Source organism: Emys orbicularis (assembly GCF_028017835.1).
Source record: "Emys orbicularis isolate rEmyOrb1 chromosome 12 unlocalized genomic scaffold, rEmyOrb1.hap1 SUPER_12_unloc_1, whole genome shotgun sequence".
Classification (NCBI taxonomy): Eukaryota; Metazoa; Chordata; order Testudines; family Emydidae; genus Emys; species Emys orbicularis.
The window spans coordinates 365,558-390,316 of record NW_027045136.1 but is presented as its reverse complement, the minus strand read 5'-3'; the positions used below and the strand labels follow the sequence as shown (position 1 = coordinate 390,316).

General features: G+C 69.2%; 2 protein-coding genes across 2 annotated transcripts; both read right to left on the bottom strand.

Moving 5' to 3' along the window:
• Positions 1-5,490: 5,490 nt before the first annotated feature.
• Positions 5,491-6,606, bottom strand: CEBPE (CCAAT enhancer binding protein epsilon). The gene is given in 3 exon segments (XM_065422907.1): positions 5,491-5,796; positions 6,225-6,257; positions 6,259-6,606. Coding segments are annotated over 3 exon segments (687 nt in total).
• Positions 6,607-9,893: 3,287 nt separating this feature from the next.
• SLC7A8 (solute carrier family 7 member 8) lies at positions 9,894-21,017 on the bottom strand. The gene is made up of 11 exons (XM_065422892.1): positions 20,891-21,017; positions 16,844-17,048; positions 16,611-16,762; positions 14,442-14,567; positions 13,161-13,314; positions 12,624-12,747; positions 12,209-12,312; positions 11,965-12,061; positions 11,629-11,778; positions 10,318-10,495; positions 9,894-10,024 (listed from the first exon to the last, which is right to left on the bottom strand). Exons 1-11 carry the CDS (start codon positions 21,015-21,017, stop codon positions 9,894-9,896), a joined length of 1,548 nt encoding a protein of 515 aa, XP_065278964.1.
• Positions 21,018-24,759: the final 3,742 nt, after the last annotated feature.

Genomic DNA, 24,759 nt, shown 5'->3' with positions numbered 1-24,759 from the left:
GGCGTAGAGGAGGGTGCACAGGGCGGGGAAAGGGACGTGCAGAGTTGGGGTGGGAGGGGGAAGGGGGAAGCGGCGTAGAGGGCAGGGGTGGGAGGGGGAAGGGGGAAGCGGCGTAGAGGGGGCGCACAGGGCAGGGGTGGGAGGGGGAAGGGGGAAGCGGCGTAGAGGGCAGGGGTGGGAGGGGGAAGGGGGAAGCGGCGTAGAGGGGGCGCACAGGGCAGGGGTGGGAGGGGGAAGGGGGAAGCGGCGCAGAGGGGGGCGCACAGGGCGGGAGGGGGAAGGGGGAAGCGGCGCAGAGGGGGGCGCACAGGACGGGGGAGGGGAGGGGGAAGCGGCGTAGAGGGGGCGCACAGGGCAGGGGTGGGAGGGGGAAGGGGGAAGCGGCGTAGAGGGGGCGCACAGGGCAGGGGTGGGAGGGGGAAGGGGGAAGCGGCACAGAGGGGGCGCACAGGGCGGGGGAGGGGACGTGCAGAGTTGGGGTGGGAGGGGGAAGGGGGAAGCGGCGTAGAGGGGGGCGCACAGGGCAGGGGTGGGAGGGGGAAGGGGGAAGCGGCGCAGAGGGGGCGCACAGGGCGGGGGAGAGGACGTGCAGAGTTGGGGTGGAAGGGGGGAAGCGGTGCAGAGGGGGGCGCACAGGGCGGGGGAGGGGAGGTGCAGAGTCGGGAGGGGAAGGGGGAAGGGGCATAGAGAGGGGCGCACAGGGTGGGGGAGGGGAGGTGCAGAGTCGGGAGGGGAAGGGGGAAGGGGCATAGAGAGGGGTGCACAGGGTGGGGGAGGGGAGGTGCAGAGTCGGGAGGGGAAGGGGCATAGAGGGGGCGCACAGGGCGGGGGAGGGGAGGTGCAGAGTCAGGGGGAAGGGGAAGCGGCGTAGAGGGGGCGCACAGGGTGGGGAGGGGAGGTGCAGAGTCGGGGGAGAGGGGGCAAGTGGCGGAGAGGGGGCGCACAGGGCGGGGGAGGGGAGGTGCAGAGTCGGGAGGGGAAGCGGCGTAGAGGGGGCGCACAGAGGGTGAGGGTTTCCCTGGTTGGGGTGGGGGTGCAGAGGGGGTGGGGGAGGGGGGGTGCAGAGTCGGGGGGAAGGGGAAGCGGCATAGAGGGGGCGCACAGGGCGGGGGAGGGGAGGTGCAGAGTCGGGGGAGAGGGGGAAAGCAGCGTAGAGGGGGACGCACAGGGCGGGGGAGGGGAGGTGCAGAGTCGGGAGGGGAAGGGGGAAGTGGCGTAGAGAGGGGCGCACAGGGTGGGGGAGGGGAGGTGCAGAGTCGGGAGGGGAAGGGGGAAGGGGCATAGAGAGGGGTGCACAGGGTGGGGGAGGGGAGGTGCAGAGTCGGGGGAGAGGGGGAAAGCAGCGTAGAGGGGGACGCACAGGGTGGGGGAGGGGAGGTGCAGAGTCGGGAGGGGAAGGGGGAAGTGGCGTAGAGAGGGGCGCACAGGGTGGGGGAGGGGAGGTGCAGAGTCGGGAGGGGAAGGGGGAAGGGGCATAGAGAGGGGTGCACAGGGTGGGGGAGGGGAGGTGCAGAGTCGGGAGGGGAAGGGGCGGAGAGGGGGGCGCACAGGGCGGTGGAGGGGAGCACAGAGGGTGAGGGTTTCCCTGGTTGGGGTGGGGGTGCAGAGGGGGTGGGGGAGGGGGGGTGCAGAGTCGGGGGGAAGGGGAAGCGGCATAGAGGGGGCGCACAGGGCGGGGGAGGGGAGGTGCAGAGTCGGGGGAGAGGGGGGAAGCGGCGTAGAGGGGGACGCACAGGGCGGGGGAGGGGACGTGCAGAGTTGGGGGGAAGAGGGAAGCGGCGTAGAGGGGGGCGCACAGGGTGGGGGAGGGGAGGTGCAGAGTTGGGGGAAGGGGGAAGCGGCGTAGAGGGGGCGCACAGGGCGGGGGAGGGGAGGTGCAGAGTCGGGGGAAGGGGAAGCGGCGTAGAGGGGGCGCACAGGGCGGGGAGGGGAGGTGCAGAGTCGGGGGAGAGGGGGCAAGTGGCGTAGAGGGGGGCGCACAGGGCGGGGGAGGGGAGGTGCAGAGTCGGGGGAGAGGGGGGAAGCGGCGTAGAGGGGGACGCACAGGGCAGGGGAGGGGACGTGCAGAGTTGGGGGGAAGAGGGAAGCGGCGTAGAGGGGGACGCACAGGGCGGGGGAGGGGAGGTGCGGAGTCGGGGGGAAGGGGGAAGCGGCGTAGAGGGGGACGCACAGGGCGGGGGAGGGGAGGTGCAGAGTCGGGAGGGGAAGGAGCGTAGAGGGGGCGCACAGGGCGGGGGAGGTGAGGTGCAGAGTCGGGGGAAGGGGAAGCGGCGTAGAGGGGGCGCACAGGGCGGGGAGGGGAGGTGCAGAGTCGGGGGAGAGGGGGCAAGTGGCGTAGAGGGGGGCGCACAGGGCGGGGGAGGGGAGGTGCAGTGTCGGGAGGGGAAGGGGGAAGTGGCGTAGAGAGGGGCGCACAGGGTGGGGGAGGGGAAGTGCAGAGTCGGGAGGGGAAGGGGGAAGGGGCGTAGAGAGGGGCGCACAGGGCGGGGGAGGGGAGGTGCAGAGTTGGGAGGGGAAGGGGCGTAGAGGGGGCGCACAGGGCGGGGGAGAGGAGGTGCAGAGTCGGGGGAAGGGGAAGCGGCGTAGAGGGGGAGCACAGGGCGGGGGAGGGGAGGTGCAGAGTCGGGAAGGGAAGCGGCGAAGAGGGGGCGCACAGGGCGGGGGAGGGGATCTCCCAGCTCCGCGCTGTGGGTGGCGAGAGCCTGGCCGGGAGTTTCGCAAACCCGGGGGGGCCTCGGGGGTAACGGCCTGTTTCACAATTCGGTGCAATCTCCCCGGCCGGGGGTGGGATCTGGGGGACGGGGGGACATGGGGGATGCTCCACCCCTGCGGGGGAGAGTGTCTCTGCCCTGCCCCCCCAGGAAGGTCTGGAGGTTGAGACACCGACCGCGGGCTGAACCAACCGGCATTGCACAACGCCGCAACCGGGGGAGGGGGAGACCGGCCAGAGCACAGGACCCAGGCGTCCGGGCCAGCGCCCCGCGGGTCCCCCATCACTCCCAGGCCAGCAGAGAGAGCCTGGGAAGGGACCCAGGCGACCGGACCAGCTCCCGCGGGTCCCCCATCGCTCCCAGGCCAGCACAGAGAGCCTGGGATGGGACCCAGGCGACCGGGCCACCACCCCGCGGGTCCCCCATCGCTCCCAGGCCAGCAGAGAGAGCCTGGGATGGGACCCAGGCGACCGGGCCACCACCCCGCGGGTCCCCCATCGCTCCCAGGCCAGCAGAGAGAGCCTGGGATGGGACCCAGGCGACCGGGCCAGCTCCCCGCGGGTCCCCCATCGCTCCCAGGCCAGCAGAGAGAGCCTGGGATGGGACCCAGGCGCCCGGGCCAGCTCCCGCGGGTCCCCCATCGCTCCCAGGCCAGCAGAGAGAGCCTGGGAAGGGACCCAGGCGACCGGACCAGCTCCCGCGGGTCCCCCATCGCTCCCAGGCCAGCAGAGAGAGCCTGGGATGGGACCCAGGCGACCGGGCCAGCTCCCGCGGGTCCCCCCATCGCTCCCAGGCCAGCAGAGAGAGCCTGGGATGGGACCCAGGCGCCCGGGCCAGCTCCCGCGGGTCCCCCATCGCTCCCAGGCCAGCAGAGAGAGCCTGGGATGGGACCCAGGCGACCGGGCCACCACCCCGCGGGTCCCCCATCGCTCCCAGGCCAGCAGAGAGAGCCTGGGAAGGGACCCAGGCGCCCAGGCCACCACCCCCGCGGGTCCCCCATCGCTCCCAGGCCAGCAGAGAGAGCCTGGGAAGGGACCCAGGCGCCCAGGCCACCACCCCGCGGGTCCCCCATCGCTCCCAGGCCAGCAGAGAGAGCCTGGGAAGGGACCCAGGTGCCCGGGCCACCACCCCGCGGGTCCCCCATCGCTCCCAGGCCAGCAGAGAGAGCCTGAGATGGGACCCAGGCGACCGGACCAGCTCCCGCGGGTCCCCCATCGCTCCCAGGCCAGCAGAGAGAGCCTGGGAAGGGACCCAGGCGCCCGGGCCAGCTCCCGCGGGTCCCCCATCGCTCCCAGGCCAGCAGAGAGAGCCTGGGAAGGGACCCAGGCGACCGGACCAGCTCCCGCGGGTCCCCCATCGCTCCCAGGCCAGCAGAGAGAGCCTGGGATGGGACCCAGGCGACCGGGCCAGCTCCGCGGGTCCCCCATCGCTCCCAGGCCAGCAGAGAGAGCCTGGGAAGGGACCCAGGCGACCGGGCCAGCTCCCGCGGGTCCCCCATCGCTCCCAGGCCAGCAGAGAGAGCCTGGGATGGGACCCAGGCGACCGGGCCAGCTCCCGCGGGTCCCCCATCGCTCCCAGGCCAGCAGAGAGAGCCTGGGATGGGACCCAGGCGACCGGGCCACCACCCCGCGGGTCCCCCATCACTCCCATGCCAGCAGAGAGAGCCTGGGATGGGACCCAGGCATCTGGGCCAGCCCAGTGCAGTCTGGGCGGGGGCTGGGGGGCAGCGAGCCAGCCTGACCGGGATCCCCCCAGCTTTGGGGGTCCCCTGCTCAGGCCCCCCATTCCGTGCCCCTAATTCAGGTGACCTCCCTGCATTTGTGGCTGGACCAGGGTCGCTGCCCTACTCCTGGCCCGGCTGTGTCTCTGCCTCAGTTTCCCACAACGCCCCGCAGCCCAGTGTTTCTTCCGAATGGGGGGAGCAGCCAGGGCTCGTCCGATCCCGCCTGCCCCCTGCGGCTCCACGTCCTTCCCTGGGGGGGCGGCGAATGGCGACTATGGGGGGCTGGGCCCCCGAAATGGGTGAGACATCCTGTGAAGGTGACCCCGGGGACCAGCGATCGGTTCCCCGCCCCCGCCCCCCACAGATCACCGGGACAGTGACCCCGGGGACCAGCGATTGCTGCCCCCCCTGCACAGATCACCGGGACAGTGACCCCGGGGACCAGCTATCGGTGCCCCCCCCCGCACAGATCACCGGGACGGTGACCCCGGGGACCAGCGATCGGTGCCCCCCCCCGCACAGATCACCGGGACGGTGACCCCGGGGACCAGCGATTGCTGCCCCCCCCCCCGCACAGATCACCGGGACAGTGACCCCGGGGACCAGCTATCGGTGCCCCCCCCCCGCACAGATCACCGGGACGGTGACCCCGGGGACCAGCGATCGGTGCCCCCCCCCGCACAGATCACCGGGACGGTGACCCCGGGGGACCAGCGATCGGTGCCCCCCCCGCACAGATCACCGGGACGGTGACCCCGGGGACCAGCGATCGGTGCCCCCCCCGCACAGATCACCGGGACGGTGACCCCGGGGACCAGCGATCGGTGCCCCCCCCCCCCGCACAGATCACCGGGACGGTGACCCCGGGGACCAGCGATCGGTGCCCCCCCCCCCCCCGCACAGATCACCGGGACGGTGACCCCGGGGACCAGCTATCGGTGCCCCCCCCCCGCACAGATAACCGGGACAGTGACCCCGGGGACCAGCGATCGGCGCCCCCTGCCCCACCCCCACAGATCACCAGGCCCGGGCGTGTCAGCGGGTTTATTGGGTGGCTCAGCTGCAGGCCCCCAGCCCCTTGCCCAGCATGGCGGCCTCGGGCACCTGGCGGAACAGGGCCCGGAGCGTGTCGAGCTCCTGGCTCAGCTGTGCCACCCGGCTCTGCAGCCGCTCGTTCTCCGCCGCCAGCTCCAGCACCCGCTGCTGCGTCTCCAGCACCCGCCGCTTGGCCTTGTCCCGGCTCTTACGCACGGCAATGTTGTTCCGCTCCCGGCGCAGCCGGTACTCCAGGCTGTCCTTGTTCACCGCCTTCTTCCCCTTCCCCGGACCCGGCGAGGCCAGCAGTGGGCTGCAAGGGGGGCCCTGGGGAGAGAAACGGCCAGGTGGGGCTGCGGGTCGGGAGTGAGTGGCACTGTGGGGCGTAGGGGGCTGCAGGAGGGGAGCGGGAGGGCACTGGGGGGCTGCGAGTCGGGAGTGAGGGTCACCCAGGGGCATGGGGGGCTGCATGTCGGGAGTGAGGGACACCGTGGGGGGCTGCAGGAGGGGAGCAGGAGGGAACTGGGGGGGGCTGCATGTCGGGAGTGAGGGACACCGTGGGGGGCTGCAGGAGGGGAGCAGGAGGGAACTGGGGGGGGCTGCGTGTCGGGAGTGAGGGGGCACCGAGGGGCATGGGGGGCTGCAGGAGGGGAATGGGAGGGCGCTGGGGTGCTGCGGGTCGAGAGTGAGGGGCACCGTGGGGGGGAGCAGGAGGGCGCTGGGGGGCTGTGGGTCGGGAGTGAGGGGCACCTTACCTTGAGTGTGCGCAGGGCCGGGCCAGCGCCCCCCCGGTGGCAGGCTGATGGCAGTTTGCCCGCAATGCGCCACCTGGAAGGGCAGGGGGTTGTAGCCGCTGCGGCGCCCGGGCTCCGCCCCCCGCGGCTCCTCCTTCACCAGGGCGCTGTAGCCCTTGTGGGGGCTCCCGTAGCCCCAGGGCTCCCCCTGCAGGTAGCCCGGGAAAGGGGTGCTCTTCGGCGCCCGCTGCGGGGGGCCCTGCAGAAGCTCCGACAGCAGCTGCTCATCGCCAATGTAGGCAGCCAGATCGATGGAGCCCTCGTGCTCCCCGAGTGCCCCCAGCTCTGACGCCATGGGCCGCGGGGGCGCCCGCTCGCAATCGTAGAACCCCCCCTGTGACATGGTGTGCTGTCTCTCTCTGCTCGCCTCTCGCTCGCTCCTTCGCCTCTCGGTCCTTGCTCGCTCCTTCGCCTCTCTCTCTCCGCTTGCGCCTCGCTTGCTTCTTCGCCTCTCGGCCCTCGCTCACCTCTCGCTCGCTCCTTCGCCTCTCTCCCTCCGCTCGCCTCTCGCTCGCTCCTTGGCCTCTCTCCCTCCGCTCGCCTCTCGCTGGCTCCTTCGCCTCTCTCCCTCCGCTCGCCTCGCTGGCTCCTTCGCCTCTCTCCCTCCGCTCGCCTCGCTCGCTCCTTGGCCTCTCTCCCTCCGCTCGCCTCTCGCTCGCTCCTTGGCCTCTCTCCCTCCGCTCGCCTCTTGCTGGCTCCTTCGCCTCTCTCCCTCCGCTCGCCTCGCTCGCTCGCTCCTTTGCCTCTCTCCCTCCGCTCGCCTCTCGCTCGCTCCTTGGCCTCTCTCCCTCCGCTCGCCTCTCGCTCGCTCCTTCGCCTCTCTCCCTCCGCTCGCCTCGCTCACTCCTTGGCCTCTCTCCCTCTGCTCGCCTCTCGCTCGCTCCTTGGACTCTCCCTCCGCTCGCCTCTCGCTGGCTCCTTCGCCTCTCCCTCCACTCCCCTCGCTCGCTCCTTTGCCTCTCTCCCTCCGCTTGCCTCTCGCTCGCTCCTTCGCCTCTCTCCCTCCGCTCACCACTCGCTCAAACCTCTGCGCCCTCAGTCATTTTCTCATTTGTTTCTCTCTTGTTCTCTCTCTCGTTCCTTCCTTCCTCACAGGCTGCGTCTGCCGCTTCTTCTTGCCTCTCTTCCTCTTTTTCACGCCAATTCGTTCCTTCGTTTCTTTCTCTCCGTCAGTCACTTTCTCCTTCGTTCCCCTCTCCGCCTGTTCGTTGCTTTCTTGGGTTTCCGTCTCTTGCTGATTTTCTTTCTCTCCTTTTTCTCAGATTCGTTCCTTTTCTCTCTCTCCGTCAGCCCCTTTCTCCTGCTGTCTTTCCTCCCCTCTGTCTGGGTCTAATCCAGACCCCCCCCCCCAACCTCCCGCAGTCCTTTGTAGCTTCTCTCGGCCCTGTTTCGTTCCCTCTCTCCGTCCGGGGCTCTATCTCGCTCCCCAGCTTCTCTACCCAGCTCTGCCTCCTTCTCTCTCTCTGCGTCTCTCTCTCGTTCCCCCCATCCCCCCGCCCCCCTTTTCCTTCCTCTTTCCGACGGGCTCCCCGGCTCCCCCTGCTGATGGCCCCAGTGGCCCCCACCCTGCGACAGCCCCAGAGAGGGGGCCCCCTTCCCTGCCCCCCAAAGGGGCTGGGCTGATGGCAGGGGCATCTCCCCTCAATATTCGGGGGAGCCCAGGGGGCCGTAGCACCAACCCCTCCCTATGCCCCCCCTTTTCAAATAACACCCCAACTTCACCTCTCACAGCCCCGCCCCATGGCCCACAAGCCACACCCACTGATTGACTCCACCCTCTGCCCCCCCAGCTCTGCGGTGCCCCTCACTTGCAACCTGCAGCCCCTGATAGCCCAGCCCTGAAGGTGCCCCTCACTCCCGACCCGCAGCCCCCTGCCAGCCCAGCCCTGCCCCCCACACCCTGCCAGTGCCCCTCACTCCCAACCCGCAGCCCCTGCTAGCCCAGCGCTGGGCTTCCCACCCCCCGCCCCACACAATTACCCTGGGCCCGACAGGCAGGTGGGGCAGGCCTGGGGTGTGAGGGCCATCACTGGCCACAAGGTGGCACCATTACATGAAAAATCCCATTCCAGGTGCTGTGGGGAGGCCACTGGCTGGGTGGGGGGGGAGCTCCTGGCATGGGGTGGGCACTATGGGTCAGGGATCACTAGGTGTGAGTGGGGGGTTTGTGCAGTGGGGGGCACTGGCTGGGGGTGTAGGTCCCAGCAGGGGGTGCTGGAAGGTGCTAGGTGTGTGTGGGGGTCCCAGCAGGAGATGCTGGGGGGCACTGACTGGGGGGCGAGCTCCCAGCAGGGGGGGCTATGGGGTGGGCAGCACTGGCTGTGGGTGTAGGCTCCAGCAGGGGGGATTATGAGGGTCACAATAGGGGGCGCTGTGGTGTACCAACAGGGGGTGCAGGGGCGGTCTCAGCAAGGGGCATTAGGGAGGGGCCTGGGGGGGGGTCCCAGCAAGGGGCGTTAGGGAGGGGCCTGGGGGGGGTCCCAGCAAGGGGTGTTATGGTGGGTCCCAGCAGGGGGCACTGGGGGGTCCCAGAAGGGGCGTTATGGGGGGTCCCAGGAGGGGGTGTTGGGGGGGTCCCAGGAGGGGGCACTGGGGGAGGTCCCAGCAAGGGGTGTTATGGGAGGTCCCAGGAGGGGCCCGGAGGGGCCCAGCAAGGGGCGTTGGGGGGGTCCCAGGAGGGGGCACTGGGGGAGGTCCCAGCAAGGGGCGTTGGGGGGGGGTCCCAGGAGGGGGCACTGGGGGAGGTCCCAGCAAGGGGTGTTATGGGAGGTCCCAGGAGGGGCTCGGGGGGGTCCCAGGAGGGGGCACGGGGGGGGTCCCAGCAAGAGGTGTTAGGGGGGGTCCCAGGAGGGGGCACTGGGGGAGGTCCCAGCAAGGGGCGTTGGGGGGGGTCCCAGGAGGGGGCACTGGGGGAGGTCCCAGCAAGGGGTGTTATGGGAGGTCCCAGGAGGGGCTCGGGGGGGTCCCAGGAGGGGGCACGGGGGGTCCCAGCAAGAGGTGTTAGGGGGGTCCCAGGAGGGGGCACTGGGGGAGGTCCCAGCAAGGGGCGTTATGGAGGGTCCCAGCAGGGGGCACTGGGGGGTCCCAGAAGGGGCGTTATGGGGGGTCCCAGGAGGGGGTGTTGGGGGGGTCCCAGCCCTCACTGTCCCCAGCCCCCCAGCCAGGCTCTGCGGCGCTGAGGTCACTGTATTTATTACATCGAAAACCAGAGACAAACGGTGGAAAAGGCCACAAAGTTGGAGCCCAAACGTTGGGGGCCAGAGAACAGGGTTAAGGCATCTGCGAGTGACGGAGCTCCCACTTCTGCCAGCAGGGGGCGCCGTGGGGAGTGGGGTGTGGAGAGCAGGGAGCGGGGTGGGGGCTGTAGGGGGGGTGGTCACCATGGGGAGTGGGGCGGAGGCTGTGGGGAGTGGAGTGTGGGGAGCGGGGCGGGGGCCGTGGGGAGTGGAGTGGGGGCTGTAGGGAGCCATGGGGAGTGGGGGCCATTGGCGGGGGTGGGCACCATGGGGAGCGGGGCGGGGGCTGTAGGGTGCCGTGGGGAGTGGGGCGGGTGCCGTGGGGAGCTGGATGTGAGGAGTGGGGCGGGCGCCATGGGCACCGTGGGGTGCAGTCCATGGCAGGGTGGGGGGCTCAGTCGTGGGGCTTGTCGGGGTCCCCGGTGTTGCACATGGGCTCCAGCTGCTCGGTGCGCTCAGGGTCGGGGGGCTCCATCTCAGGGTACACTACCCCACAGAGCTTCTGGGTCACCCGCGTCACCGCCGCTGGGGGGAGACAGGGGGTCAGAGAGCCGGGAGGCCCGGGCCCTTCCTCCAACCCCTGGCCAGCTGCTCCCCTTTCCCCACCCCTCTGTGCCCCTTTCCCCGCCCGGCTGCGCCCTCTGCTCCCGCCCAGCTGCTCCCCTTCCCCCGCCCGGCTGCACCCTCTGCCCCCGCCCGGCTGCTCCCCTTCCCCCACCCGGCTGCACCCTCTGCCCCCGCCCGGCTGCTCCCCTTCCCCCGCCCAGCTGCTCCCCTTCCCCCGCCATCGCCCGGCCGGCTGCCCCACCCCCACTCACCCAGGCAGGTGTAGACGGCGGGTGGCTTGTGGTGCCAGGCCACGCCCAGCCCATAGACAGGCACCCCGGTCAGCATGATGGCCAGCCCCACGCCGCACACCACCGGCTCCGACCACAGGCTGAAGAGCAGCAGGAAGGCCCAGAAGAGCAGGTAGAGCACGGGGAAGAACAGGCTGACCTGGGGGGACAGGGGGCTCAGCCGGGGGCGGCGCATGCAGGGGCTGGGGGCAGGGCAGTGGGCAGGATATGCAGGGCAGGGCTCACTTTGGTGGGTTGGGGCACACAAGGTGGGGGGGGCACATGGGGCAGGGGGTGGGGCTCACCTTGATGGGGCGGGCCATGCAAGGTAGGGCGTGGTGCAGGGGGCAGGGCACACAGGGCAGGGGGCGGGCTCACCTTGATGGGCTAGGCCATGTGGGGCTGGGGTGGGGAATGGGGGCAGGGGGCAGGGAACGGCGGCAGGGGGCGGGCTCACCTTGATGGGCTGGGCCATGTGGGGCTGGGGTGGGGAATGGGGGCAGGGGCGAGGAACAAGGGTAGGGGCGAGGCAGGGGCGGGGCTCACCTTGATGGGCCGGGCCATGTGGGGCTGGGGTGGGGAATGGGGGCAGGGGGCAGGGAACGGTGGTAGGGGGCCGGCAGGGGGCGGGCTCACCTTGATGGGCCGGGCCATGTGGGGCTGGGGCGGGGAACGGGGGTAGGAGGCGAGGCAGGGGCGGGCTCACCTTGATGGGCTGGGCCATGGGGGGCTGGGGCGGGGAATGGGGGCAGGGGGCGGGGAAGAGGGTCAATGGGCGGGGCAGGGGGCAGGCTCACCTTGATGGGCCGGGCCATGTGGGGCTGGGGCGGGGAATGGGGGCAGAGGGCGGGGCAGGAGGCGGGCTGATGGGCCGGGCCATGTTGGGCTGGGGGTGGAGAACGGCGGTAGGGGGCGGGCAGGGGGCGGGCTCACCTTGATGGGCCGGGCCATGTGGGGCTCAGGGTGGGGAACGGGGGCAGGGGGCGGGCTCACCTTGATGGGCCGGGCCATGTGGGGCAGGGGGCGGGGAATGGGGGCTGGGGGGCGGGCTCACCTTGATGGGCCAGGCCATGTGGGGCTGGGGGTGGGGAACGGGGGTAGGGGGCAGGCTCACCTTGATGGGCCGGGCTATGTGGGGCAGGGGCGGAGAATGGGGGCAGGGAGCGGGGCAGGAGGTGGGCTCACCTTGATGGGCCGGGCCATGTGGGGCTGGGGGTGGGGGAACAGGCTCACCTTGATGGGCCGAGCCATGTGGGGCTGGGGGTGGGGAACGGGGGTAGGGGGCGGGCTCACCTTGATGGGCCGGGCCATGTGGGGCTGGCGCCAGCGCAGCACGATCTGCCCGGCCACGGTCACCCCATAGAACAGGTAGTTGATGAACCCCACGTAGTTGATCAGGGTGTAAATGTCGCTCGTCACCAGCATCAGCAGCGTGGACAGGCACTGTAGGGAAGGGGGCTATGGGGCGGGGCCATGCTGGACCCCGCCCCATCCCAGAGACCCCACCCACCACCATGCCGCAAGCCCCACCCCTGGGACGAGAGACCCGGCACCCACTCCGCAAGCCACGCCCCTGATCCAGAGACTCCTCCCCCACTCCCCAAGCTCCCCCCCGCCCCTGTGACTCACGGTGAAGAGCAGGGCGGGGATAGGGGTGCAGCGCTGCATGTGGATCATGGCCAGCAGGCTGGGGAGGTGGCCCTCACGGGCTCCCGCGAAGAACAGCCTGTGGGGGAGGGGAGACGTAAGCATGGGGGAGCTCTCGGTGCCATCAGTAGAGTTCAGGGTGAACGCCAGGCTGCGGGGAGACGAGGGAGGAGACTCCATCCCCTCCCCCGCCGGGGCAGGGCCTGTGGGGGGCGGGGTCACTCACCGGGAGGAGGTGAAGAGGGAGCCATTCACACCCCCGAAGGTGGACAGGGCCACGGAGATGGGCATGATCCAGGCCATGACACCCAGCAGCTTCTCCCCAAACGTCTGGGGAGGAAAGAGGGGAGGAGTCAGGGGGAGAGCTCAATGCAGGGGCAGGGCCAGCAGCTCCTGGGGCGACATGGCGGTGACGTAGGCTCGGTTGGCAGGGTTGGGGGGCTGTGGGCGGGGCTCTGGCTGGGGCGGGGCTCTGGCTGGGGGCAGGGCTCAGGCGGGGTCGGGGGTCACCACAGCCATGGCGTTGGAGGCCAGCAGCTCCTGGGGCGACATGGCGGTGACGTAGGCTCGGTTGGCGGGGTTGGGGGGCTGTGGGTGGGGCTTGGGCTGTGGGCGGGGCTCCAGAGGGGGGCGGGGCTCACCACGGCCACGGCGTTGGAGGCCAGCAGCTCCTGGGGCGACATGGCAGTGACGTAGGCCACGTTGGCGAAGACGTAGACGAAGGTCACCAGGGGGATGGAGATGAAGATGGCCCGCGGCAGGTTCCTGGGGAGGGGGGAGTGTGAGTACGCGAAGCCCCCCGGAAGCCGGGGTCCCCCCAAGGCAGACTGCCATCCTGCGGACACTAGGGTTTCATATTAGGGGACACTGTGACCCCAGGGAAGGGAGGGATTGACGTCGGCAGTGCCCAGACGTCAGGGTTCCCCGGCCAGGGACTGACAGCAGGCGCGGGGGCTCAGATGCCGGGGTTCCCCAGCCAGGCACTGACAGCGGGGGGGAGGGGGGGGGACGAACACTGGCATTCCCCGACCAGCCACTCACAGCAGGCGGGGGGGCTCGGACGCCGGGGTTCCCCGGCCGGGCGCTGACAGTGGGGGTGTGGGGCCAGGACGCCGGAGTTCCCAGGCTGGGCGCTGACAGCGGCGCGCGGAGCCCGGACACCGGGGTCCCATGCTGACCTGTAGGGGTCGACCAGCTCCTCAGTGACATAGTTGAGGAAGTTCCAGCCGCCGTAGGCGAAGGAGCCCTGCAGGAACGCCAGCGCCACCATGCCCACGTCCACCGGTGCGAAGGCCTCGAAGGCGTGCCGCGGTTCCAGCCAGTAGTAGTGCCCTGCACACAGGCGTCACCCGGCATGGGTACCCCCTGCCCCCGGTGCCCTGCCCTGCGCCCAGCCGGCCCGGCTGTCCCAATGCCCCCCGGTGCCCTGCGCCCAGCCGGCCCGGCTGTCCCCCTGCCCCCCGGTGCCCTGCCCTGCGCCCAGCCGGCCCGGCTGTCCCCCTGCCCCTCGGTGCCCGGCCCTGCGCCCAGTCGGCCCGGCTGTCCCCCTGCCCCCCGGTGCCCTGCCCTGCGCCCAGCCGGCCCGGCTGTCCCAATGCCCCCCGGTGCCCTGCCCTGCGCCCAGCCGGCCCGGCTGTCCCAATACCCCCCGGTGCCCTGCGCCCAGCCGGCCCGGCTGTCCCCCTGCCCCCCGGTGCCCTGCCCTGCGCCCAGCCGGCCCGGCTGTCCCCCTGCCCCTCGGTGCCCGGCCCTGCGCCCAGTCGGCCCGGCTGTCCCCCTGCCCCCCGGTGCCCTGCCCTGCGCCCAGCCGGCCCGGCTGTCCCAATGCCCCCCGGTGCCCTGCCCTGCGCCCAGCCGGCCCGGCTGTCCCAATGCCCCCCGGTGCCCTGTCCTGCGCCCAGCCGGCCCGGCTGTCCCCCTGCCCCCCGGTGCCCTGCCCTGCGCCCAGCCGGCCCGGCTGTCCCCCTGCCCCTCGGTGCCCTGCCCTGCGCTCAGCCGGCCCGGCTGTCCCAATGCCCCCCCCGGTGCCCTGCCCTGCGCCCAGCCGGCCCGGCTGTCCCAATGCCCCCCCCCCGGTGCCCTGCCCTGCGCCCAGCCGGCCCGGCTGTCCCAATGCCCCCCCGGTGCCCTGCCCTGCGCCCAGCCGGCCCGGCTGTCCCCCTGCCCCCCGGTGCCCTGCCCTGCGCCCAGCCGGCCCGGCTGTCCCCCCTGCCCCCCGGTGCCCTGCCCTGCGCCCAGCCGGCCCGGCTGTCCCCCCTGCCCCCCGGTGTCCTGCCCTGCGCCCAGCCGGCCCGGCTGTCCCCCTGCCCCCCGGTGCCCTGCCCTGCGCCCAGCCGGCCCGGCTGTCCCCCTGCCCCCTGGTGCCCTGCCCTGCGCCCAGCCGGCCCAGCTGGCCCAATGCCCCCCTGGTGCCCGCCCTGCGCCCAGCCGGCCCGGGGGTCCCCGGTGCCCCGTCTCACCCTTGCAGATCTGCACGATGCCCATGATGATGATGAGCGCCAGGGCCAGCAGCTTCCCGGCCGTGAAGATGTCCTGCACCCGCGTCGCCCAGCGCACGCTGGCACAGTTCACCCACGTCAGCAGCACTGGGGGCAGAGGGAGGGCTCAGGCGGGGGTGGGGCAGGGCTCTGCCCGCCCCCCAAGGCCACCCTGGCCCCGCTGGGGAGATAACCACCCCCGGGCCGGGTATGTTGTGGCGATGGAGCTGCCCGCTGTGGGGATCTCAGCCAGGGGCTGGGCAGGAGCCCCACTGACTCAAATGCCCCGGACGCCTGGGTCCGGTGGCCAGGCTGCTGCAAGGGGGGAGGTGCGAAGAGTCCAGGAAAACGGGGGGGAGGGGCTGGCCCCAGGCCCCGACTGCACCAAACAGCCCATCCCCCTCTCCCCCCCCCCCGCCCCCCGCGCCGCCCCCTCTCCTCGCCTGGAACCTGACACCGGGACAGGCAGAGCTGGGGCGGGGAGGAAGGTTCCCCCCCTTGCCGCAGGCTGTAAACAACTCCCCGCCCAGCCCCCCGCCAGAGCCACCCCGGCTCGGTACCCTCCTGCCAGCCACATGCCCCCCAATATCTCCCCATGTACCCCAACGCCCCCCCACCCTCCCACACCCCAACACCCCACACAAACCCCCGCATCTTCCCCCACACCCCAACGCACACCCTGCACCTTCTCCACACCCCCACGCACACATCCCCACCCTCCCACACCCCAACACCCCCACGCATACTCCCCCACCCCCTGCACACCCCCACCCCTCCCCCTCCCCCATACCCCAACACCCCCACGCACACCCCCGCATCTTCCCCCACCCTCCCACACCCCAACACTCCCATGCAAACCCCCGCATCCTCCCCCACCCCCACACCCCCCCCGCACCCTCCCCACACCCCAACACCCCACGCAAACCCCCGCATCTTCCCCCACCCCCCCACACCCCAACGCACACCCTGCATCTTCTCCACACCCCCATGCACACATCCCCACCCTCCCACATCCCAACACCCCCCCACACACCCCCGCATCCTCCCCCACCCCCCTGCACACCCCCACCCCCTCCCCATACCCCAACACCCCCACGCAAACCCCCACATCTTCCCCCCCACCCCAACACCCCCACGCACACCCTGCACCTTCTCCACACCCCCATGCACACATCCCTACCCTCCCACACCCCAACACCCCCACGCACACCCCACACCCCAACATCTTCACACACCCCCCAACACCCCCACGCACACCCAACACCCCCGCACCCACCCCACACCTCCACACCTCTCACATGCCCACCCGTCCCCCGCGCACCCCCAACCCAACACCCCCTCAACACCGCCCCACATACCGTGCACCCAAACACCACCTGCACCCCAACACTCCCACACTCCCTGCACCCCAACACCCTCTGCATACCCTCCCAGACTTCCAACCCAATATTCTCCCACACCTCCATGCACATCCCCCACCGCCACCACCCGCCTCACACTCCCCAATCCAACACACCCCCAACCCAACACTGCCCTGCACACAGTCCAGCATTCACACACACCCCCCCCCGCCACAGTCATCAGCACTCAGAGAACGGACCCAGCCCCCACAACTGGCCTCAGCGCCCAGACAGGAAACCGATCCCCAGATAACACCCCGCCGGTGCCCCTCACTCCCGACCAGCAGCCCGCTGTTAGCCCAGCCCTGCCGTGCCCCCTCCAGCCCGGTGCCCCTCACTTCCGACCTGCAGCCCCCTGTTAACCCAGGCCTGCCCCCCACAGCTCTGCCAGTGCCCCTCACTCCCGACCCGCAGCCCCTGCTAGCCCAGCTCTGCCCCCCTCAGCCCTGCCGGTGCCCCTCACTCCCGACCCGCAGCCCCTGCTAGCCCAGCCCTGCCGGTGCCCCTCACTCCCGACCCACAGCCCCAGCCAGCCCAGCCCTGCCCCCCTCCAAACTCTGCTGGCTTGTCCCCACCCAGGGAGCGGCAGGACACAGGGACACAAACATGTTGCCAGCCAGACGCCCGCAGACACTCTCCTGCTGAGCCAGCAGTGACTCAGCGACTCGGGGCCCCCCAGAGTGCAGCAGGGGCCGGCTGCAGGTACCAGCTAGAGTAGTGGTGGCAGCACTGGGAGTGGCAGGGTACTCACGCAGACACACGCCCGCCAGGAGGCGGAGCCCGCCCTCAGGCGCCAGGCAGGTGGGGAAGAGCGGGTGCAGCACGTAGTTGGCGAACGTGAGGGCGATGACGGCCTGGTTGGTGGGGTAGATCACCAGCACCGCGATCCACAACCGCAGGAACCTGGGGGGCACGGCAGGGCGTGAGAGGGGGTCTGGCCCCCGCTGCCCCCCAGCCGGCCCCCTGGGGGCCCCGCCTCCTTACCCAGCCAGCCCCCCAAAGATGTCCTTGACGTAGGAGTAGTCGCCGCCAGACTTGGGGATGGTGACGCCCAGCTCCGCGTAGCACAGCGCCCCCACGGCCGTGATCAGCCCCGTGATGATCCACACGAGCAGCGCCAGCCCCACGGAGCCCGCGTTCTCCAGCACGCCCTTCGGCGACACGAAGATCCCCGACCCGATGATGTTACCTGGGGGGGGAGAGACGGGGACGGGGTTAGAGACAGGGCTGCCCCGCCACTGCCTGAGTCTGCCGAGAGCCTGGGCCAGTCGCTCGGAGAGCTGTGAACTGCCCCGCCACTGCCTGAGTCTGCCGAGAGCTTGGGCCAGTCGCTCGGAGAGGGGTGAACTGCCCCGCCACTGCCTGAGTCTGCCGAGAGCCTGGGCCAGTCGCTCGGAGAGCTGTGAACTGCCCCGCCGCTGCCTGAGTCTGCCGAGAGCCTGGGCCAGTCGCTCGGAGAGCTGTGAACTGCCCCGCCACTGCCTGAGGCTGCCGAGAGCTTGGGCCAGTCGCTCGGAGAGGGGTGAACTGCCCCGCCACTGCCTGAGTCTGCCGAGAGCTTGGGCCAGTCGCTCGGAGAGGGGTGAACTGCCCCGCCACTGCCTGAGTCTGCCGAGAGCCTGGGCCAGTCGCTCAGAGAGCTGTGAACTGCCCCGCCACTGCCTGAGTCTGCTGAGAGCCTGGGCCAGTCGCTCGGAGAGCTGTGAACTGCCCCGCCGCTGCCTGAGTCTGCCGAGAGCCTGGGCCAGTCGCTCGGAGAGCTGTGAACTGCCCCGCCACTGCCTGAGTCTGCCGAGAGCCTGGGCCAGTCGCTCGGAGAGCTGTGAACTGCCCTGCCACTGCCTGAGTCTGCCGAGAGCTTGGGCCAGTCGCTCGGAGAGGGGTGAACTGCCCCGCCACTGCCTGAGTCTGCTGAGAGCCTGGGCCAGTCGCTCGGAGAGCTGTGAACTGCCCCGCCACTGCCTGAGTCTGCCGAGAGCCTGGGCCAGACGTTCAGAGAAGGGTGAACTGCCCCGCCGCTGCCTGAGTCTGCCGAGAGCCTGGGCCAGTCCCTCGGACAGCTGTGAACTACCCCGCCGCTCCCTGAGTCTGCCGAGAGCCTGGGCCAGTCGCTCGGACAGCTGTGAACTACCCCGCCGCTGCCTGAGGCTGCCGAGAGCCTGGGCCAGTCCCTTGGACAGCTGTGAACTACCCCGCCGCTGCCTGAATCTGCCGAGAGCCTGGGCCAGTCGCTCGGAGAGGGGTGAACTGCCCCGCCACTGCCTGAGTCTGCCGAGAGCCTCGGCCAGACGTTCAGAGAAGGGTGAACTGCCCCGCCGCTCCCTGAGTCTGCCGAGAGCCTGGGCCAGTCGCTCGGAGAGGGGTGAACTGCCCCGCCGCTCCCTGAGTCTGCCGAGAGCCTGGGCCAGTCGCTCGGACAGCTGTGAACTACCCTGCCGCTGCCTGAGGCTGCCGAGAGCCTGGGCCAGTCGCTCGGAGAGGGGTGAACTGCCCCGCCACTGCCTGAGTCTGCCGAGAGCCTGGGCCAGTCTCTCGGAGAGGGGTGAACTACCCTGCCGCTGCCTGAGTCTGCCGAGAGCCTGGGCCAGTCCCTCGGACAGCTGTGAACTACTCCGCCGCTCCCTGAGTCTGCCGAGAGCCTGGGCCAGTCGCTCGGAGAGGGGTGAACTGCCCCGCCACTGCCTGAGTCTGCCGAGAGCCTGGGCCAGTCGCTCGGAGAGGGCTGAACTACCCCGCCGCTGCCTGAGTCTGCCGAGAGCCTGGGCCAGTCGCTCGGAGAGGGGTGAACTACCCCGCCGCTGCCTGAGTCTGCCGAGAGCCTGGGCCAGACGTTCGGAGAGGGGTGAACTGCCCCGCCGCTGCCTGAGTCTCCCGAGAGCCTGGGCCAGTCGCTCGGAGAGGGGTGAACTACCCCGCCGCTGCCTGAGTCTGCCGAGAGCCTGGACCAGTCCCTCGGACAGCTGTGAACTACCCCGCCGCTGCCTGAGGCTGCCGAGAGCCTGGGCCAGTCCCTCGGACAGCTGTGAACTACCCCGCCGCTGCCTGAGTTTGCCGAGAGCCTGGGCCAGATGCTCGGAGAGGGGTGAACTGCCCCGTCACTGCCTGAGTCTGCCGAGAGCCTGGGCCAGTCGCTCGGAGAAGGGTGAACTACCCCTCTGCTGCCTGAGTCTGCCGAGAGCCTGGGCCAGATGCTCGGAGAGGAGTGAACTGCCCCACCGCTGCCTGAGTCTGCCGAGAGCCTAGGCCAGACGCTCAGAGAAGGGTGAACTGCCCCCTGCATCTCAGGGGAGTGTTATCTCTGGAATCTAATGATAAAATTTTAAATGTCACTCCAATCCCCTATGCTAGCCGTGCCTCCATCCGCCTCCCCTCATACACATCCCCGTCTCTCTCACCAGCCAGCCGCCCTCTTTCCTGGCTCCATGGGCTCCATTAGCAAATTACACTGCTGCGGCTGTGGGTTGGAGCCAAGGTGTGGGGGTGGTGGAGCAGCATGGCTTCCGGGGGGGGTACAGCATTACAAAGAGAGGGGGAGGGGTGCAAGGCTGGGGGGGCAATGGGAAGTGGGTTTTTGCGGGGGGATGGCAGTGGAGGGAAGGGGAGAAGGGGGCAGAGGGCCCAGGGCCTGGTGGGGGGATGGAAGCTCTGGACTCAGAACTAACCCCCTCATTAGCAACCAGCCCTTCATTAACAATCGTGCCCCTCACTCGCGACCCGCAGCCTGGCCTCTCGGCTGGCAGAGAAGTGGGGGGGACCCCCAATAGGGGTAGCCGCAGGGGAAGGGGCACGGGGGGGGGGGATCCTGGCTGGGGAGGAGGGAGGGATGCGGGAAGGGAAGGAGTGGGGCAGAGTCCTTAACTGTAATCTTATCAGGTTAGATTTCCCCCCATAAACTAGGCCATGGGAAGGGACTCTGACCCGGTGGGGGGAAGGGGCACAGGCAGGGCTGTGGGGGTCAGGGCTGGGCTAGCAGGGGGCTGCGGGTTGGGAGTGAGGGGCACCGGTAGGGCTGGGGGGTCAGGGCTGGGCTAGCAGGGGCTGCAGGTCGGGAGTGAGAGGCACCGGCAGGGCTGTGGGGGTCAGGGCTGGGCTAGCAGGGGCTGCAGGTCGGGAGTGAGAGGCACCGGCAGGGCTGTGGGGGTCAGGGCTGGGCTAGCAGGGGCTGCGGGTCGGGAGTGAGGGGCAGTGCAGGGGGTGAGTAGGGGGCTGGGCCTGTCTCTGAGCCCCCCACCTCCCCCCATGCACTGGCGTCTCGGGGCACCTGCTGAGCGGTGCCATCTGGAGCAGGATTAATGGAGCTGCCAGGAATTCACGCTCTATGGCTCCGATCCATCCGAGCGGAAAACAGCCCCGACCCTGTCCTCTGCTACTGCAGGCTGGGGCGCCCGGCTCTGGGGTGGGGCACGGGGGCTGGTTATACAGAGACCCCTTTCCCGGTTCTCAGATGTGGCTGACTCTGGGGTGGGGGGTGGGGGATGGGGGCTAGTTATACAGAGACCCCTTGCGCGGCGCTGAGATGCGGCTGGCTCTGGGCTGGGCGGTGGGGGCTAGTTATACAGAGACCCCTCACGCGGTGCTGAGATGCGGCTGGCTCTGGGGTGGGGGGTGCGGGCTAGTTTACAGAGACCCCTTGCGCGGTGCTGAGATGCGGCTGGCTCTGGGGTGGGGGATGAGGGCTAGATATACAGAGACCCCTCGCGCGGCACTGAGATGCGGCTGGCTCTGGGGTGGGGGCTAGTTATACAGAGACCCCTCGCGCGGCACTGAGATGCGGCTGGCTCTGGGGTGGGGCCCCCTCGCCGGCTGTGGGGCGGGCTGGCAACACTGGAGCACTAATCGGATCAGAATAACAGGAGCATGAGGTGACAGGCAGCTCCAGGCTATTTATAGAGCCAGCCAGGCTTGGGGGGGGGGGGGAGAAAGGGGGAAGGAGAGGCGGAGAGACAGGAGAGAACGAGGCACAGTGGGGGGGGGGCAGTGGCCCCATTGACCAGAGTTGGGGTCCCTCCTCCCCTGCACCCCCCCACTCACCTACGATGATGCCGCAGGCGCTCACTAGCCCAATCTCTTTCTTGAGGCCCACGCCACCCTCTGCTGGCTGATCTGGGACATCCGTGGCCTTCTCAGAACCGCCCCGGCGCCGTGCACCCTCCTCCATGGTAGAGAACTGGACCAAACGGTGCTGGGGAACACTGGGCACCGATCCGGAGTGGATCCAGAGCCAGCTGGGTCCTAGAACTGGGCCGCTTCGGAGTCACTTGTACTGGACACGTATGCCTGGGAACTGGGCTGATTCTAGACTCCAGATCGTCTAAAGCCAGAACGGTCTTGTCCTGCTGGTTCTGGACTCAGATCTTTTAGAACCGGTGGGGTTCTGTGTATCTCCCTCCTGTTCTGGTTCTGGTCTCTGGCTCCCTAGAACCCAGCTGGTTCTGTCTTCTTGGTTCTAGGCTTCGATCCTCTAGAACCAGGGTGGTTCTGTCTCTGTTGTTCTGGACTCAGATCTCCTAGAACCCAGCTGGTTCTGGTGTCCCTGGAACTGGGCCAGTTCTGGGTTCAGATCCTCTAGAACCCAGATGGTTCTGGATTCCCTGGGACTGGGTTAGTTTTGTCTCGGTCTGAACCTCCTAGAACCCAGTTGGTTCTGGACTGGGACTGTTGTTCTGTTTCACACTCTGTATCTGGTACCCTTAGAACCAGGCTGGTTTGGGGCCTCTGATTCTGGTGCCAGACATGCAGGTCCAGTTCCCTCTCACATCAGTTCTGGGCTTGTGTCCCGTAGAACTGGTCCAGTTCTGTCTCTGGCACTCTGGTTCTGACGGCAGCTGGTACTAGGCTCCTTCCAGACCCGGATTGGGAACTGGTTCTGGTGCGGTTCAGTCCGAGCTCTCTGGAACCGGCCGCTCCGGCCCCTTGCTCACGAAATCTCAGCACTTGTCCCGCCTTGTTTACTCGTTCCCCTTTTCCGTCCTATACCCGGCGGAGGAGGGGAGAGAGCGCAGCCTGGAAACCCGAGACCGGTTTGATCCCGTTCGGCTTCCTCCTTCTCGCCGCCTGCTTCCTTCTCTTGCTCCGGTTTACACGGGGCTCGCCAGCCCGGGAATATTCGCCTTCCAGCTGAGACTTCTCCCCGGGGGCTTTTCTTGCTCCCCCTTTCCGGCGCCCAGTTCTCCCTCGGCACCTCTCACTCGCTCGCCCGGAGGTTATACAGAGATCTCTTGCCCGGCACTCCTCCCTCGGGGAATTTCTCGCTCCCTCCTTCCAGCGCGGAGTTCTCCTTCTGCCAGGGGGTTTCTGCTCCCCGGCGGTCCCTGTCTCCGGCTCGCTCCCTCGCTCTCACATGGGGCTGGAGCCCCGGCTCCCAGCGACCGACCCGCGGGGGAGCCAGACTCCTCCCCCGGCCGGCCCAGAGCCACTTCCCTAGTGCTGGCTGCATCCCTCTTTCAGTTCCTCCTCGCTCCCGCTTTTCCTTTCCATCACTCCACTTCTGTCTTGTTCTTTCCTCCTTTCCATCACTCCACTTCTCTGACTCGTTCTTTTCTTTCTCCTTTTATCATTCCATCTCTCTTCCTTTCTTTAGCACTCCACCTTTCTTCTTCTCTTTCTATCACTCCATCTTTCTTTTTCTTGTTCTTTCACTTCAACTTTTCTTTCAATCATCACTTCATCTTATTTCTTTTTCTTTCTGTCCCTCCATCTACCTACCTTTCTTTCTTTCTCTTTCCCTTTGCCATCTCCCTCTTTCCTTCTCCCCATCTAGTCCAGCTGCCCCCCAGAGAGGAGCACAACCCTCTAGAGACCCCAGCGCGGCTCCCTCAGCCCTGCCAGTTGGGGTCAGCCCCTCCCTGGATCCGGAGTAGGGTGACCAGATGTCCCGATTTTATAGGGACAGTCCCGATATTTGCAGCTTTGTCTTATATAGGCCCCTCTCTAGGAAACCTTGCGCTCCATGTCAGCCCCCAGCCAGCCCTGCTCAGCACCTCCTGCAGTGAGATCTAGTGGGGGGAGGCCCACAGGCTCAGTGGGGGGGGGAATAATTATCCTGTGGCAGGGAGTTCCACCGAGTAATTGCATCAACATAACCATCCATTGCCCCCCGCACTCCTCCATCAATCCATGCATCCTTCCCTCCCCAGTACCTCCCTCTCCTGCCTTCTCTCTTCCTCTACCCCCCTCTCTGGGAGACAGGATCTGGGCCCATCTGCCCCCTCCAGGAGCGCCACCAGCTTTTCTGCCGCCCTAGGCGATGGAAGGTCCCGCCCCGAAATGCCACCCCCCACAGAGGCGGCGGAAGGTCCCGCCGCCGAAATACCGCCGCGGTCGCCACCCCCCAAATTGTAGCGCCCTAGGTGACCGCCTAGGTCGCCTAATGGGTTGCGCCGGCCCTGGCCCCCTCCCCCAGGGCAACATCCCCCCCCAGCCCACCCCTGCTAACCACCCATCCCATCCACCCCAGGGCTGGAGGAGGCACTTCCTGCCTGCCCATCCCCCATCCCGCGCCTCCACCACTGCCATCCCTCCTTCCAGCCCAACCTTCGCCCCCACTTGGCCCTGGGAGATGCTGATAATGGGGCCAGGCCCGGACTTTCCCCCCGCCGCTGGCGGGGTCAGCGGGGCAATGTGCTGAGCAGGGGAAGCGGGGGTGGGGGGGAAGAAAGACATGGATAGATGGATGGATAGATCCGAGGGGTGGACAGTTGATGGGGGTCACCATGCACCCTGGTCACGCCCACTCCGGCTGTGGGGTCAGGGGGGCACAGGCTGGTTCCCCCAGAGTAGAGTTGAGAAAAGGGAGGGGGAGAGAGCCACTGTTCCCCCACCCGCTGCCGGCACCTAGGCCTAGGGCCCCTCCCTATCCCGGGGGCACCCCCCAAACCCAGAGGAGTGGAGGAAATCGGGGAGGGGGTATGGGATCCAGAGACCCAAGGGGAGGGGATCCTGCTGCGGGGGGGAGGGGGGAGAGGGAGACTAGAAGCTGTTCTCTGCCCCCCCCCCCAGCACACACAGACCCACACAGCCTGAGTCAAGGCTGAGCCTACCCTGCCCCCTGGTGGCAGCGCCCAGCCATGGCCCAGTCTCACACGGCAGCTCTAGTGGGACATGTGGTTCCCTCCCACCCCCACTCCCTCCCTTCTCCAGCCTTCCCCAAACCCCCACTCCCTCCCTCCTCCCCCAACCCCCCCACTCCTTCCCTCCTCCCCTCTCTCCTCCAGCCTTCCCCCAACCCCCCACTCCTTCCCTCCTCCCCAACCCCCCCACTCCTTCCCTCCCTCCTCCTCTCCCTCTTCCAGCCCTCCCCGACCCCCCCACTCCTTCCCTACTCCCCCAATCCCCCCACTCCTTCCCTCCCTCCTCCTCTCCCTCTTCCAGCCTTCCCCAAACCCCCACTCCCTCCCTCCTCCCCCAACCCCCCCACTCCTTCCCTCCCTCCTCCTCCTCCCTCTTCCAGCCCTCCCCAACCCCCCCACTCCTTCCCTCCCTCCTCCTCTCCCTCTTCCAGCCCTCCCCGACCCCCCCACTCCCTCCCTCCTCCCCCAACCCCCCACTCCTTCCCTCCCTCCTCCTCCTCCCTCTTCCAGCCCTCCCCAACCCCCCCACTCCTACCCTCCCTCCTCCAGCCTTCCCCAAACCCCACTCCCTCCCTCCTCCCGCAACCCCCACTCCTTCCCTCCTCCTCTCCCTCTTCCAGCCTTCCCCCAACCCCTCCACTCCTTCCCTCCCTCCTCCAGCCTTCCCCAACCCCCTCTCCCTCCCTACTCCCCCAACCCCCCCACTCCCTCCCTACTCCCCTCCCTCCTCCAGCCTTCCCCAAACCCCACTCCCTGCCTCCTCCTCCAACCCCCCCAATCCTTCCCTCCTGCAGCCTTCCCCCAACCCCCCTACTCCCCCAACCCCCACTC